This window comes from Panthera tigris, chromosome B3 (assembly GCF_018350195.1).
Source record: "Panthera tigris isolate Pti1 chromosome B3, P.tigris_Pti1_mat1.1, whole genome shotgun sequence".
NCBI lineage: Eukaryota > Metazoa > Chordata > Mammalia > Carnivora > Felidae > Panthera > Panthera tigris.
In genome coordinates this window covers 48,791,120-48,808,601 of record NC_056665.1, presented here as the reverse complement: position 1 = coordinate 48,808,601, position 17,482 = coordinate 48,791,120, and the positions used below count along the sequence as shown (strand labels likewise).

Below are 17,482 nucleotides of genomic sequence, written 5' to 3'. Positions count from 1 at the left end.
CGTCAGAGTGATGCTACATTGTTGGCTTTGAAGATGGAGGGAAGAGTCCACAGCCTCTAAAAGCCAGAAAAAAAAAAAACACAAGGAAACAGACCTTGATTTATCCCCTGAGACCTACAGAACTGTAGGTCTGACCTACAGAACTGTAAGATAATAAATTTGTGTTGTTTTAAGGCCATTAACTTTGTGGTAATTTGTTACAGCAGCCTTAAGAAAATACAGCATCTGATAAAAATGCAAGACTGTCATAATCTTAAACACTTTCAAAGGCATAAAAAGGGAAACTGCCTGAGAAGATTAAAGCCTGCAAACATACACATTGCATTAGCCTGTGATCTTATGTCCTGAGCATAAATCAACTTAACACAGAATTCTATGTATGTGTTCTTCTAAACATCAATAAAAGTCACATTTAGACAAGTGGTTGTATATGGTGATCTCCAGAACCCTTTACTCTGTGCTCACAGCCCACAAAAATTATTTTGACTATTAAACCAAAGCAATTTTACCAGAGATCCATGTGAAATATTGTCAGGAACAAAGTTTACAAAATATATGTTTAGTCTTAGAAAGATCATGACTCTTTTCCATATATTTGGAACTTTTTCTTTTACATTCAGTATTAAAAATTTACATTCAATGAAATATAAACATATATGTGAATCACAGTAGCCACCACTCAAGTGGAACCACATTTGGATATTCTTGCATTAAAAACAGACAAAGATACTTTCAATTTCATCTTTTTTTGTGACACTCCTCAAAGGTGTCTTCATATGGACTTGACAAATGATCCTGAGTAGTCAACATGAGCAAGTTTCTGGCAGAAGTCCTTAACAAAGTCTAGACAAACTAATGCAAATCACTGTCATTGTTTCCAATGCTGGCACTGTTCTTGTTTGAAGCAAAGGCAAATAAAGGCATTTCACTGAGCATCTAATTGCCCTGGTGTGCCAAAGCAGATCTTTTATAAGCTACTTAGTGGATAAAGCTGTGTCCTTGCTTTTAGGCTAATCAAAATATAAAACTCCAGATTTCATTAAAAAAAATTTTGGTTTCATCTAGGGTTCCCCTAAACTTTGAAATATTAGGCTCCCTTGATGCAGTTAAAATATTTCAACTTATGGACAACTTTCAACATCTATCAAAGGACACTCACTTAAACAGTGATATGATTTCTTGGCTTATATAGCCCACTGCTCCCCACAGGTGAGAACATCCCTATTATTAAGGGACTGCCGCAAGCCTCTGAGTTAACCAGGTAATGCTTTAACAAGAGGAAGACTGTACAGGCTAATTCAGGGATTGCCATATGCTCTGGAATGGAAAAACTTGCTGAGATTTCTGTTGACATCTCACACTCAAGGTGATTAGGAAAGTAATCACATCATTTGGCAAAAACATCCTGTGGCTGAATCAGCAGATTTAATGGAAAGTCCCTATGTATGCTATTTGGATACAGACTGGGTTCTGGAGAGACATGTTTGGTTGACATAAAAACAAGAAACAACAGTTTAATGTACAAATAAATGTCTATATGTGGAGATAACCTTAAATATCTTTGGTTTTTTTTTAATTTGCTGATAAAAAGTACTTGAATAAAAACACTGATAAATACCAACATAATCGTATTGCTTTTAATTATGTAAACTTAGCCCTTTGATATCTTTTGCTACTTAAAGCTAGATTCCTAACAGCCTCTAAATAAAATTATTTCAAATCTGCTCATCTTTACTTACAGACTAATCTATATATTTTAATGGTCTTTGGTATGAAAATACTGATGAGCAGAATCTTGTAATATTTGGCATAAAAATGGCATGCTTGTGTCAGTACTTACAGCAAGTAAGGCTTTGGAAAAGAAAACAGTTACCATTTGCATATCAGCCCTGTTGGAATGAAATACCACGAAGTAACACCACTATGAGAGATGAGAACCTTCAGGTTTTAGTTACAGTTTCAGACTTAAGACTTCAAAGAAGCTAGCTTTGGCCAAGTAAAAAGAAGTCTTTGGTGTATACTAAATATCTTATTCAATGAGACCAAAATATTTATCTTTGGTGAAAAGATTTTCTTTTCTCTCCAACAAGTAGTTTCAACAATTTAAAAATACTTTAATACTGTATATGAAGATTTATTTGCTGAAGAAAAAAAATTACACTTGAAATTCTTTGGAACTATCTGCTGGTAAAGAACTTATTTTAAATGCTCTGGTAACAATAAGGTAGTTGAAATTACTAGTCTATTTAACTACAACAATCAATATAAACCCTATTATTTTGGGTTAGTAACTACTTACATAAGCTTCATACCTATAGATATTTCTAGTTAATTCAATTTGGGGGGAAATTATAGTCAAATGTTTACCTTCTACTGAAAATTCTTTGGTAACAGGATTATTATGAAAAAAATCTGTATAAGAACAAAATGAAAAGGTGAAAAAGTAAAAATGTACTGGTAAATAATTAGCAAATAGTTATAGCCTAAAGATCTATAATAACTATGGGCCTATTCATCAAAAGCCAACCAAACAAAATACTTTCCTTAAGGGCTTTCAGATCATCTTTTTTAGGCTTTTAAAATGATTCAAATTCATGCAGTCCTGGACATATCTTCCATAACCATAAAGGATGATGTTGCAACTTTAGATTTTATTTGCCTTTTAATGAAAGTTTAAAAAATAAAATGAACTCGTTGTATTCATTAATTTTGGATGCTGATAAAAGTTGGCCCCACATACCTACTTACAAACCAAAAGACACCATACCCTGTCAATTTGCCCATGCTTGCATGAGGCAGCTTAAAAGTAACAAAATGTTCCCTGAGTACAGGAAAAAAATAACACTAGAATAACTTTAAAAGGAGGTAGTATAAAACAGGAGCTATAAAGGCAGGAGCAGCATTTTCCCTTGCCTCAGATTGTTCACCTAAAGCTCTGCTTTTTTTGTTTTGCCATGAAGCCCAGACTTAGATAACTAAATGGGGACTTTGAATTTAGTTCAGAAGTGATTGCTGGCACGTAATGTTGGTCTGCTTCTGAACACATCCAGTTTGGCACAAAACTACAAACTAAGAAACAAGAAGAAATGCATCATCAGACAATGGGATAGGAGATGATGGAGGCGGGACTATTATCCAGTAATATTCTTTTGATTTTAGAACACCATTTAGCATAGCCTGTCCCCCACCCCCATAAACCAAAGGTCTCAAGGGAAAAATCTATTAAGATTCCTTTTAAAATGAGGTTCAGAAGTCATTTTCAGATAATGTGAAGAACTACTTATGAAAAAATATATATATGAGGCCCCCTTTCTACACCATGTGTTTAATTCTTTTTCCTCTCCTACTGTTGGGTACCTGGTAGGTAACTAACTCATGACTGAAAGAAGGCCTATTCTAAGTGGCTGAGTAAACAGTTTGCTGATTTCAAACCAGCAAGAGGATTAACTCACTCCTGGAGTTAGCATTCCACATTCACAGCATTGACACTGAAAGAAGATTAAATAGAGTACCAAATTCTCTTAAGAATTCAAGAAAATACAAGAAAGGTGGTAGAGCCTTGAATACTTATCCCTAAACAAAACCTGCATAAGAACAAACTAAAATGCTTTGATAAGATGCTATACATCAAAAACACTTACTGATAAAATCCAAGAAACTCTTAAGGCAACTTCTTGTATTCCTGTCCTAAATAACTTCATGAATATTAAAAAGGTATAAGGCAAAGAATTTCATAATATAAGACAGAAGGCACTGTTACCATGATAACCTCTAGTTCATTTTATGGTCTACTGTTGCATTTATCTTTATTCTTAAAATTTTATGAAATTTCTTTACCCCCCCCTTTTTTTTAAAGCCAAGGTGGGATTAAAAACAAAACCAAAAGCCTAACTGATTCTCTTTAAAAATCTGTTTTCTGCATGGAGGTTTACAACTAATTCTGGAAATATTGAGGATGCTTTGCAAACTACACAGTGCGGCCTTTGGCCAACTGTCAGGCAAAGGGGAAGGGGGAAAAGGCACGGCTCTAGGCAGGCTGAGGTTGAGATACAGCAGATAAAGCACTCAGACTCTAATGCCCAAAACATAAAGGCCCTTGAAACAATAGTATTCTCTATATGCTACTGAATAGTTCTATTCTCAAAAGAGAGACACTTTCTTTGTTTTGATCATTCATTAAAATCAACAGTCCCACTTTTTCTCTTCTCTGTGGTTTGACAGTCTGCACAGCCAGAAGTATTAAATTATCCAAACCATGCAGATGTCACAGCTTTCTTTAAAAAAATCAGAGCTTCAGATAAACATTCTTACCCATATACCTATATGACTCCTTTGATCACACACACTACACACACAGCAATGAAAACAAAATGCTACTAGGAAGTATCATTGGTTATGTAGCTGAGATAAACTATCACAATAAACGAGGTAACTAAGTTGTCTTCTGAGTTTGCCATCTGGCAAACTGAGGTAGATAGTCAGCAAAGGGGCTTTCAAAAGTCTTCCCTTTGCTCCAGTGATATATTTTATAATCCAGTCAAATATCTTGACTGTCTTTTCACATTGCTGACAAACATTCAAAATACGTGAGTTTAAAAATAAAAAACAAAACACATTCAAAAAAAAAAAAAAGCTGAAATACCCAATAAGACATCCAAATTTTCACAAAAGGCTTTGGCTCCCTGTTCATTGTCCTTCGAACAGACTTAAAGGCGAGAATACCTGAACATGGCTCTCTAGATTGGAAAATCATTCTTATCAAAGCGTAGCATGGCCGATGGTGGCTGCAGAACTGAAGGGGACATTTGCTCAGCATCTAGCAGCACTGCAGGGTCTTCACCCTTCCTCGCTGAGGGATCTCCACCTGAATCACTGCCAGCAAAGGAACTGGAGGTCAGGGGCGTGGTGCTTATAACTGAGGACAGGTGTATCTCATCATTGGACTCGTGGGAGAACCTCCCAGAATCCCCAGTCTCGTGGCTGCCTTCACTATTCGCTGAATGCTCAGTATCAGCTACAACACCAAAGGGTCTTGGGAAGCTGGCTGTCTGACCTGGGGAGCTGGGAGAGTCTTCATCGCTGATTAACACAGTAGTGCCTGGCTGGTAAAAGCAGACCGCTTGAGCAAATCTTCTTTGAGGCTAGACAACAATACATAAGACACTGTCAGTGATGATAGAGTGCTCTTGAAAAATAATATATGGTTTTACATATTCTATATATTGAGATAGCAATCTGTTCAAATACATGGGTGAAAGGCCATCATCACAAAGGGATTATCTAAGTCAGTAGTTCCCCACCCAAGTGGCTGTACATCAGAAGTGTCCCAAGGCTTCTTCAGTAATTTCTGATGCATATTCCTGCCCCATCCCTTTCTCCACTATCCCCCTTTCCCTGCTGAAAACCACAGCTCTGATTACTATTCCAACTGTCACTTCGGTGATCACGCACCATGGATTTCCACAGAGTCATGCTCGAAATTAATAAAATCATATCCAGAGAGAAATGAAAATTAAAGCATTCATTTACATTTTCCTCTCTTTTTAATTATCATTTCATAATACCGTGGGTTGCCAAAAATTTTTCTCATTTAGATGGGTTACCTGTTCAACTTTTGTCTTCTTGGAATCTTGGAAAAAAAGCCATTTTTTCTTAGAGTTGTTTTTAATTATAGGACCATAGCTATTAATTATAAGATCAGTTCCTCCCTGGAGAAAAAAAAAAAAAAGGAGAAAAAGTAAATATTACAGATTTCAGTTTATGTCAGTATATTTCAGTTTATTTCAGTTTATTTCAGTTTAACATGTAATATGTGGCACACAAAATTTTTAAATGTTAAAAGAAAAAACATCAGAGACATCACTGTTTCTTTTTTCACACAAGCAGTACACAACAAATTCAGGGTATTTGTTAGTGATCAAAAAGACGTAATAGATTTATTCTTAAGAGAAATATATATGCTGAAGTATCTGCTGTGAAGTGTAATAATTCCAAAAATTATTTTCAAACAGTACAGGAAACAAAAATATGAGAAATATACAAGTACGACAAGATACTGACAATTATTTGTACATTCATTACATTATTCTTTCAACCTTTCCACATATTTGGAAAACTTAAAAAGCAGTGGGGAAGAAAAACAATGGGTCTGCATATGCTCAACACTGCTCAACAATGGCAATAAATGGAGGGTCAGTAAGGGAACTGAGAGATCCATTCTCCAAACTGGCTTCTCTGCTTCATATAGGCCTCCCTCTGTTCTGCCTCTTTCTTTCTTTGAGAAAGTGAGTGGGGGAGGGACAGAGGGAGAGAGAAAAACGGTAAGCAGGCTTCGTACCCTCAGCACAGAGCCCGACAAGGGGCTCCAACCCAGGAATCGTGAGATCATGACATGAGCTGAAATCAAGTCAGACACAACTGACGGAACCACCCAGGAGACCCTCTTTTCACTTTAGATTCTCTCTTTTTTCCCATGTCTTCCTCCCCACACCACTTTTCCTCAGTCCTTTCTCATATCCAGTTCCAAGTTGGTAACAGAACCCCAATGTATTTTAGTACTTCTTTGCTTATTTAGGAGTTTTAGGACCCAATGTTCTAGATTAATTTGTGATAAGCTGAATGGCTTACATGTGTATCAGAAAACACGAGCTAAACCACCAAATTAAACGAATTATTAATAAATTAATAATTAAGTTATTAATTATTAACAAATTAACTAAATTAAAAAGACAAGAGGAGTAGCAAAAATGAATTCATTATTATTTACTCATATATAGCACTGCGCTACATACAAGGAGGTTGCATCTGTTAAAGATAATTGTATAAAATTTAATATCAACATTTCTTGAGTGTTATTAGACTTCTGTTATTCTAAATTTTAGGGAAGGGCTGGGGAAGAATTTATACTAGGATTTGTCAAACTTTCTATGTAAAGAGTCAAATAGTAAATATTTTAGATTTTGCAGGCCTTATATGGCCTCTGTCCCATTTTCTTCTCTTCTGTTATATATTTTTTTCAAACTACCCTTTAAAAATGTGAAAAAGATTCTTAGCTGGTGATGGACTGGCTTGGGCGAGGTTATAGTTTGTGGATACCTGATTTATACCACATTGGTTATGAGAGTATTATAATAATGCATACTAATGTTGCAATGTGACTAAAAATAATTTTCAGTTGGTGTTCCTAATGCTCATCACTGTACTGTTATTACATATAGTGGAAAGGACATGAAGTAACATCCTCCAATGATATTTCTTTACTATATCCAACCTCCTTAGTCTATAAAGGGAAGGATCTTGAGACATCTACTTAGGTACTCCATATTTTTAAAAATATTGTTTGTACCTGGAATGTTCTGATGTTCAAGGCAGTTAAAAAAATCAACCAAACTAAGTATAAGAATGGAGTAATAAAGGGGCGCCTGGATGGCTCAGTCGGTTAAGCATCTAATTCTTGACTTTGGCTCAGGTCATGATCTCACGGTTCTTGAGTTCGAGCCCCACACTGGGCTCTGTGCTGATAGCTGTCTCCCTCTCTCTCTGCCCCTCCCCTGCTTGCTCTTTATCTCTCTCAAAATAAATAAAAATAAACATAAAAGGAGAGGGATTCTGTCTCCCTCTCTCTCTGCCCCTCCCCTGCTTGCTCTTTATTTCTCTCAAAATAAATAAAAATAAACTTAAAAAAAAAAGAATGGATTAATAAAAAAACTGCATACCCAGTAAATACAAGGCAGCTCAAATTATAGTAAATATAGATTAATGACCCTGGTGTCCTTATCTAAGACATGTTAGTTCCATATAACCACATCTAATCGAATTTATGCTAACTTCTCATTTTTTTCTATATCTCTCTAATCCTTTATACCTTTATGCTTTATCTATCCTTATCTTCTTCTCCCCAAATATTTTATGTAAGGAAAAGAAAACTGTTTTACATTTCTTCAAGTAGAGAATGGATGAAATATGCTCAACATATGATTTTTCAGTAGTAAATTTCACACATAAAGGGAAGACGAACTGAGGGAAGGATTATGCAGCAAATCAGTATCTCAGCTCAGAGTACCTTTGCATCAATGAAGCTGTTTGGCATTATCATTGGCATTAAGGATTCTTCATTTTCTACAGCTCCTTCTAGGTTCTTTCCTACTTCATTTCCACTGGCTAGGGAGGCACTAGTACGAGGTAACTGTTGAGTTCCATTCTGTGCCGTCTTGGAAGCAGATGATTTCCTGAAATATTGCAATAGGAAATCTTCTAATTTCATAGGAGATCTAGACAAATGTACCAAATTTGGTCTACAATCACAACTTCGCAAACAGTGGAGTTCTTCAATGCTTGTTTCTCAAATATCTTTAGAAGCAGAGTATTAGATTTTTATCTCCCAACTCACTGCTGCAAACTTTTGTGATTTGAAGAAACTTCTGTATTTCTTTTTGCCCCAATATCTGCTTATATAAAATTACTTTTCACACTTAAGAAAAACCTCAATAGTTACAAAAGTACTATTATTTATTGCTATTGATTATATCAAATTTATGTAGAAAATTATAATTTTAAAATTCACACGTTCCCTTTCAGGTCGGCAGATCGTCCATCACACTAACGTAACAATTCAGGTGCCAGTTAATGATGGTAAATTTACCATAGCACTTTTGCAAGATTTAGGTATCACTAAAACAATGTGCAGAAAAATTTTATAAAAAAATTCTTAAAGTGAGAAACGTATACAGCAAAACTAAGCCAGTTAAATATATAAAAGGATGTTAGAATTCTTTCTTTAACATAATATGCTTTCTGAGTACGTTTTTATGCACAAGTACAAAACTTACAGGGTAAATTCTGATAATCAGTGCTAATGGAGGGAGTCTAGTGATAGGGATTATCCAAAAATAATGTGTATCTGAGTTTGCTTTTTTAAAATACAGTAAAAAACTTTAGGATAAATAAAAGCAAAAGCCAAAACATAAAAGGTTAGATACAGACAAATTTACTGAATACTGAGGGTTTAGCCCAAGTTGAACTACAAATAAGACTAACAATTTATACAAAGGACAGATCCCTAATTATTGTATTTGTTTTACCCCATGTCTGGAGAATCCCAAACACATGTCCTGTGGAGGAAGTAAGGGAGGAGCTCTCAATGGCAGGCTACTTAAGTGTGAAAATATTCCAGAGAGTAAGGAATCTTCTCAATCAGCACATACATCAGATTAAGTGTGCCATTTTAAAAAAGAAACCAAAGGATATATTTTGTACTTCTCAAAATAAAAAGGAAATGAGGAAACTAGGGTCTCATTGAATATTTTATTGGTGGGGCACTTGGGTGACTCAGTCGTTAAGCATCTGACTTTGGTTCAGGTCATGATCTCACAGTTTGTGAGTTCAAGCCCCACGTTGGGCTCTATGCTGGCAGTTCAGAACCTGGAGCCTGCTTTGGACTCTGTGTCTCCCTGTATCTCTGCCTCTAGCCGCCTTGCTCTCTGTCTCTCTGTCTCTGTCTCTCAAAAGTAAATAGACATTAAATTTTTTTTTCTAAAGAATATTTTATTGGTACAGTTTTTTCAAAGGGCAAAAAAAATAATCTCCTCCCAAAGTGAGCACATCTCTATAGCAATTAAGAACTGAAATAACATTATTTTAAAGTGGAAAATCCCAGTTGCTCCTGAAGGCCCTTGACCTCAATTTGCTTCCTGTGGTTACTGTAATTTAAATGTTTTTTAACCACCTCAAAGTGTCTAGCAATGGAAACACACCTGGCTTTACTTCTGTATATCAGGATGAGAATGCAGATGAGGATGCAGGTCAAGGCTATGCCAACGCCCACAGCAATGCCAGTCATCGATTTCTGGTCCAGATGGTAATACCCTGAATAAACTAGAAGCAGAAACACGTACACTCAGAATCAATCAGAAAAATAAATGGTTCCATTTATCATAATTGATAAATGCTTTTCTGTAACTTTTCTTCCCTTCATAGGAAAAATTTTTGGCAGTATCTGTGTCTAAGCAGAAAAGTATTACTCTTGTATTGGTCATCTCAAAGATCAGTTTATCTTCCCATAACGAAGATTCCAAATACAAGTTCTAAATACTACATTATTACATCAAACATGAACGCCAGTGCATAACTTACAATGCTGAAAGACACAAGGCATATATGTTTCTTGATGAACCAAAGGGTAGCTTTCATGTCATATTACCTTAAAAGCAGATCTTGTATATTAAAGGTTAGTTTTCCATGTACATGTTTGCATTTACTTACCAGGGCTCCTCCAACTTTAATGTGCACATGATCACTAGGAGATATGTTAAAATACAGATTCTGATTCACTACATTGGGGGTGGGGCCCATGATTCTGCACATCTAATCTAACAATCTCTCGGGTGATACTCATGCTGCTAGTCCCTAAACGCTCTGAGTAGCAAGGTATTTGAGAAGTGAATATGAGCCTCGCTCTCCTTTTCCCATGATAAGGTAGCTACCACTGCTACCTCCCTCCAGTGCTTAAAGCTCTGCCCTTTGTCTTTTTTTTCGCTCTCTCCTTCCCTGTCTTTCTCTTCTCTCACCACCCCCCCACACAGCTGCACACATAGCAGTAAGATACTGAATGACTACCCGAGGAGCTACGAGCCCTGTCAAGTTCAGCTGGCATTTCCTCCATTTAAAGCCCCTCCCTCTCCACAGGCCCACTTCCCCAAAGAGGAGGAAAAGAAGGTGGCTTGTCCTGTATGACAGGAGGCCCTGGTTTCCTTCAGGACATGACAATTGCCCTGAATGGAGTGAGGGTGTCTCTTTAAAGATATTTCTTCTATTTATTGTTTTTCTGGAGAGAAACAACTTTCTCTCTGGAAAGGCTGTTTTTCTGTGGTAAAAACTCTTAATGAAAACCATGCTTTCAGCTTGAACACCACAACCAGCACTGCTGTTTATTTCCACGAAACCTCTCTGGAAGCCTACTCCCATTAGTCCTCGGGCCGTGTGGCTCCTTTGTCTTGGTGGCTGCACAGCTGGGAAGAGAAGTAACTGGGACACAGTGGTCTGAAAACTGCAGTTAATTCTGAGGTAAAGTTTGTTTACTTCTAGAATGCAGGGAACAGCCATGGAGCAACAACTCAAAGAGCTGAGTGCAGGTTTAGGGGTATGGCCGTGCTAGGAGAGGAAAAACAGTACAGAAGAGCTGAAAAAAAAAATACTGTACATTCTTAAGAAAAATCAGTGACTGTGGCAGTATACAGACCTTTGGCATCAGCAGAATCCAAACGCTTGGGCCTCTGATTTGACTCAGAGGTTTCCTTTGGAAGGACTGCCAGTTCCACAGAATTTGAAAAGGGTCCTTCTCCCACCTCATTTGATGCAGATATCTTGACAATGTACACATTTCCTGCCACCAGGTTTTCTAGCAAAGCCATGGTTATTGCCCCTATAAATATATCAAATTACAAATTTAAGTAAACCTTATTTATCTTTTAAAAAAACACACAACCATGACCCTTTATTTGAAAAATGTTTTCTTGATTATAAAAGTAACACATGTTTATTGTAGAACATTTGGAAAATACAGATGTAAATAAGGTGACAATCTCCCTTTGTTAACATTTTGATTTGTGTGTGTGTGTGTGCGCACGCGCGTGCATGCGTGTTCGTGCATACATGCATACACACTGTACATGTATGAGTACATACTTCCTACATGAATTTTTTATATTTTAGAGTTTTCGCTTAACGTTGTACCATGCACACTGCCTCTATATAATCCTTCTCTGTAATTTTGTTTTAGGAGTTTTTTAAAGTTGTATGTATTTTTGTTTAGGTTTTTATATAATGTTTTTTATCCCATCAGATTTTATATATACATAAAATTTGCTCTTTACATACGTATGGATACAAACAGCATTAAAAATTCTTTAGAATATTTCAAACATAGAGAGTATTCTAAAGAGAAAAAAAACTCTTTAGAATATTTCAAACAAAGAGAGAATGGTACAATGAACCCAGATTCAACAGTCATAGTTAGATTTTTTAAATCCAATGTGAAAGTCTTTTTTTCTTTTAGAAAAAGGGATGTTTAGGGATCCTTTAGGGATGTTTAGGGATGCCTGCCTGGCTTAGTCTGTGGGGCATGTGACTCTTGATCTTGAGGTCGTGAGTGTGAGCCCCACACTGGGTACAGAGATTACTCAAAAAAATAAACAAATAAAACGGAAAAAAAAGAAATGTTTAAACTATTTATAGTAATCACTTGTGACAGAGGATCTTGTTCTTCTTAAATAGAAACAACACAATTATTTTTGAAAGTATGAATATATTTCTCACTCTGTCAATCATTATCTAAAATTTCTTGAAAATAAAAAGGAAGGAAAATGCTGAAGTTATGTGGGAACCTCAGAGTGTTGAAGACCTAGATCTCAGATTAACTATCGAAACTACCACTGATATTCTGCTTAGCATCTACTATCCTCCAAAGGAACCATCACTTAAATGTGTATACATATATATGGTATCAAAAGATCTTTCCTCTGTTGGCATGATGGCTAAGAAGGATTCCTATATGTGTACTGTTATTACTTGTGGGGTCTCTCTGCTCTTGCTCTGCCACTGCACTAAAGTATTTTTTTACAAAAGGGATTCCCACCCTAGGAATTAATTCTAACGTTAATAATGTAGATGTAAGAGTGTCCAACGAGAAAGTTGTCCCAAGCCTGCATTTGTGGGCTGATATTCACAGGGAACCTAGTTTCCCTAAGATGACTTCATCTCACTTTTTCCCCGACTCAGAGCATCCTTATAATGGGCGATGGGCATTAAGGAGGGCACTTGCTGGGATGAACACTTGGTATTATATGTAAGTGATGAATCACTAGGCTCTACTACTGAAACCAATACTACACTGTATGTTAAATAACTTAAATTCAAATAAATAAATTAAAAAAAATAATAGCTTCAAAGAGCTTATAGCAGTCACCCCCAGGCCAGACCTCACTATTCTCCTACACTTGCTAGAGTATATTTCATTATGCATGTGAAATGTGGGGTGATCTCAGAGCTCAGGTCATGATTCAGAGGCCACCTCTGAGGTCACATGGTGTGAGGCAGCTGAAGCAAGTAGCTATGCGAGGGCTGAACATACTTGTTTTCATGTTCTCTGGTTTCAGCTTGGCCTGAAGACAGTGTGAGCTACATGAGTACACAACTGTTAAATAAACAAACTGACCCTTATTTAGAATCAGGAAGAGTCTTTCTATGGCTACCATATTCTCAGCCAGGTGAATTTAAAAAAACAAAGATGTATTGTGACAGGTTACAGTTAACTAGAAGGAAAATCATTTCAATTTCTTCACAATAGACATATAAATAAATTGAGTTTTCATTTTAGCATAGAATACTTTACATTAATTTTTTAAAGTGCTTGGAAAAAACCAATCCCTACCTGAAATTAAAAATCTTTTCATTTAAGTTTTATAAACAGATGAGCTGTGTGGACATGTCCCATGAAAAGAATCGTCCTTCACACAAAAAAGGAAACTAACATTCTGGCTCCTTTCTGAAGAACAAAACCGTTTATTCAAAGCAGTTCCCAAATGTTGAAGTGATATGCCTGTCCCTATATTCTCTCAGCAGACTAGCTCAATCTCAATTAATGTGACTACTCTGGTCCACAGCTGTTCACATGTATCTTAATCTTTAGCTGTTCTGGAGTTTCACAAACCAGACAGTACAATAGCCTCAGTGTTGGATCAATGTTGATCAAATGCTGGCATGCTCCCAACTATGTAATTTGTGACTTGGGGCACGTTACTGAACTTTAATTTCCTCATGGGGGCAATAATTCCCACCTCATATAATTATTAGAAAGCATTAAATAAACTACCACTGGCAAGTCGCTGACATAAGTGTATACACTCAATGAAAGGGAGTCTTCTTCCTCACCTCTGACCTTCCCTTCTTTCCCTTCTGGAAGACAGAAATATTTTGCACATTTGAACAGCTTAAGGTGGCTAGCATAATGCTTCATATAATTCTCAGTAAATGCCAACTGAACTTCTATTAAAATACGAAATACCTGTCACCAAAGGAGTGTTCATTTAGGATAAAAAAGCAAAGGGAAAGATTTTGAGGCTGGAGAAGCACTCCAGAATGCAGTCTCAGAACTCACTTCTGTCTTCACTAAGTGATTGTTTTCTAGTCCTATAGTTTTAAAGATCACGTACATGGTGATTATTTCTTAGTTATACCACTAACTTTTCCACACCTCTCCCATGAATTTAACCCTCACACTGTTTAACCAACCTCTGTACTTGAAAAAACCAAGCCTTTGATTTATCTTGTCAATTTTGCTTCTCTTTTTTCCTTACACTCCGTATCAATCTGCAGCAAATCTAGCATGCTGTTGTTTCAAATTGTGTTCTTATAGCTTCTTACTACCTTCCTCATGATCACTCCTGTCCAAATGCCCATTAACTCTCACGTGGACAGCTGTATGTCCAATGGTCTCTTCAACTTCTACACTTACCTGCTTATAATCAGTTTTTCAGGTGGTTGCCAGAGTAATCCTTTAAAATTTTTTTTAAGGTTTATTTTTTTTATTTTGAGAGAATTGTGAGTGTGAGTCAGGGAGGGGCAGAGAGAAAAGCGAGAATCCCAAGCAGGCTCTACACTTTTAGTGCAGAGCCCAGTGCAGGGCTCTAACTCATGAATCATGTGATCATGACCTGAGCCAAAATCGGACGCTTAACTAACTGAGCCACACAGGAACCCCCAGAGTAATCCTTTCAAAATGTAAATCTGATCAAAGTCTCCAATGTCTTCCATCTCTCCTAGAATAAAATGTGTGGTCTATAAAGTCCAGCCTATAAGATCTGCCCTTGGTTTCCTTCCCCCTGATCTTCTACTGCTTGCTCTGTCCCTTACTCTAGCCTCTCTGGCCTTCTTGTTCCTCTAACATGCTAAGCACACTTCTGTCTCACGGCCTTTGTACTTCCTCCGATATCCACATGGCTCTGCTCAGATGACTTTTCTTCCAAAAGAACTTAACCTTACTACCTCCATCACTTTGTCTCTTCCCCCATTGTAGCTTTCTTTATAACATTAGGACATATCTGAACATTTACATATTTGTTTGTGTGTTACCTGAGATATAAGTTTCAATGGGGAAGGAACACTGTTTTGTTCACTGTAGTACTGCCAACGCCTAGAAAAGAGCCTGTCACACAGTAATCTCTCAGTAAGAATTCATTTAATAAATCAATTTGTTCCTACTATTGGTATTCTATTTGCCAAATGTTGAGTTAAATGGATTCCTTTACTGAAGGACTTTAATTTCCAGTGTGAATCCCTAATAGGCGGAAATGATATCTTTATTTAGACCATATTTATTTATTCATAGAACTTTTTTTTTTTTTGAACAAGGGACATCTTGGATAATCTTGGGACACTCACGTTATGAGAAATAGAGTTCAGGAATTGCTATAGTATAGGGCATAATTTCTCAGTGCCTTTTAGATTTTAAAATAATTGACTAGTTTGTGATGATTTACTGCAGATCAGGAAGGTAAAGACTATAATTTCTGAATCACTTTAAATTATACACAAGTATAATTTCATATCACATTTCTGCCCCATCATTTCACCATGTACAATTTTAGCCACAAATATCATCTGGTCATCATGAACATTTTTTTAAATGTTTTCACTAATGGAGAGGACTGGGTCACTCACTCGGTTGAGTGTCCAACTTCAGCTGAAGTCATGATCTTACAGTTTGTGGGTTTAAGCTCTGCGTCAGGCTCTGGGCTGACAGCTCAGAGCCTGCAGCCTGCTTTGGAATCTGTGTCTCCATCTTTCTCTGCCCCTCCCCTGCTCACACTCTCTCTCTCTCTCTCTCTCAAAAATAAACATAAAAAAACTTTTTTTAACGTTTTCACTAATGAGAAAATCTTATTCCACTTGGTAATAAATATGTGAGTTAAACATACACATAAAATGTATAATAAAATATGTATAGAAGATTAATAGATATATAGGAAAGAAATACTGATATTTTTCCTCTTCCTTTTCCCTCATCTTTCTATCCTTTTACCTTTTCTGAAAGTTGCCATAATTAGACATGAAAGACCATTTTACATTCTATTTCTTTCTTTAAATGTCATGTTGTGGTTTTGCTTTTGGTTTAAAAGGGGTGCCTCCGGGGTGCCTGGGTGCCAACCTCAGCGCGTTGAGCATCTGACTTCGGCCCAGGTCATGATGTCACAGCTTGGCTTGTGAGTTCGAACCTCGCATCCAGCTCTGTGCTGACAGCTCAGAGCCTGGAGCCTGTTTCTGATTCTGGGTCTCCCTTTCTCTCTTCTCCTCCCCCACTCACGTTCTGTTTCTCTCTCTCTCTCCCTCAAAAATAAACATTAAAAAAAATTTTTTTAAATAAAAGTGGATGACTCAAACCATTTATGTTTTTTGCTCTCAAAAAAATAAATTCAATGGTTTTTTTTTTTACCTATATTATTCATTTTGTCCTCTATGAAATACTAACATTAGCTATAAAAAGGCGTTCTCTATACTTAACAAAAGACAAACGCTTTTTGCTAAGAATGTGTCTTAAAATCACAAAAGTAGGATAATGGCAAAAATAGATTTTTTCTCCCATGCATGATTATATAGTTAGAAAGGCTTATATAGATGTAAAAACCTGCAATTACAATCCATTTCACTACTGGGTCATCAGTGAGGCAAAATACTGTTTTCTGAACCTTGTTTGAAACTGACAAATGAATGCAATGAAAGGAACCAAAACAAAATACTGTTTCTTTTTAGCCAGGTACAAATGAAGAGCTAAAGGGAATATGTGCTTCTGTGATAAATTACTTACTTATAAGATTAATTACTTATAAATAACACCTCATTAAATCAAGTTTGTCAAATGTGTCAATAAATCATTTTGGAATTAACTAAAACTAAAGTATACATTTAAAGAATACTGTGGTAGCCTGTAAGACTAATAGCCCTAAATAAATGGTGCCTCTGTCTATCCACACCCAAGGGCAGTGCTCTCCCACACTAACTCTGGGCTTGCCTATCTGATTTGCCTTGCCCAGTGGGACATTAGCAAATATGAAACAAGCAGAGGCTTGCAAAGCTTTGTACGTGCAGCTTCCTCCCTCTCCTCCTGATGCTGGAACTCTCTCCTGCTGTTTTTAAGCTACCCATACTCTGTTGAAATCATGAGATGATTTTAGTCTCATGAGTGACCTCAGAAGAGACCAAGAGAAAGACTGCCCAGCTGATCCCAGTCCAAATTGCTGACTCACAGAACTGTGAGAAAATAAGATGGCTAATTTTTAAAGTGGTTTATTAGGAAGCAATAGATCAATTGATACACACATAAAACTGCATTGCTGTCAAGTACTTATTACATTCAAGTTTCTTCAGTGACCAGGAAATCATTACTTAGTGGAGCTTCTACAGAATGAAAAATATGAATATATGACTCTTA

At 36.5% G+C, this 17,482-nt stretch overlaps 1 protein-coding gene across 1 annotated transcript in view; it reads right to left on the bottom strand.

Annotated features, from left to right (window-relative positions):
- Positions 1-4,517: 4,517 nt before the first annotated feature.
- Positions 4,518-17,482, bottom strand: part of PRTG (protogenin) — a 123,346-nt gene continuing 110,381 nt past the window's right edge. The window contains exons 16-20 of the mRNA XM_042988802.1: positions 11,237-11,419; positions 9,753-9,873; positions 8,063-8,228; positions 5,604-5,708; positions 4,518-5,141 (exon numbers count right to left, since the gene is read on the bottom strand). Of these exons, the coding sequence (XP_042844736.1) occupies positions 4,737-5,141; positions 5,604-5,708; positions 8,063-8,228; positions 9,753-9,873; positions 11,237-11,419 (980 nt within the window). The 3' untranslated portion in view covers positions 4,518-4,736. The remainder of the gene's footprint in view (positions 5,142-5,603; positions 5,709-8,062; positions 8,229-9,752; positions 9,874-11,236; positions 11,420-17,482) is intronic.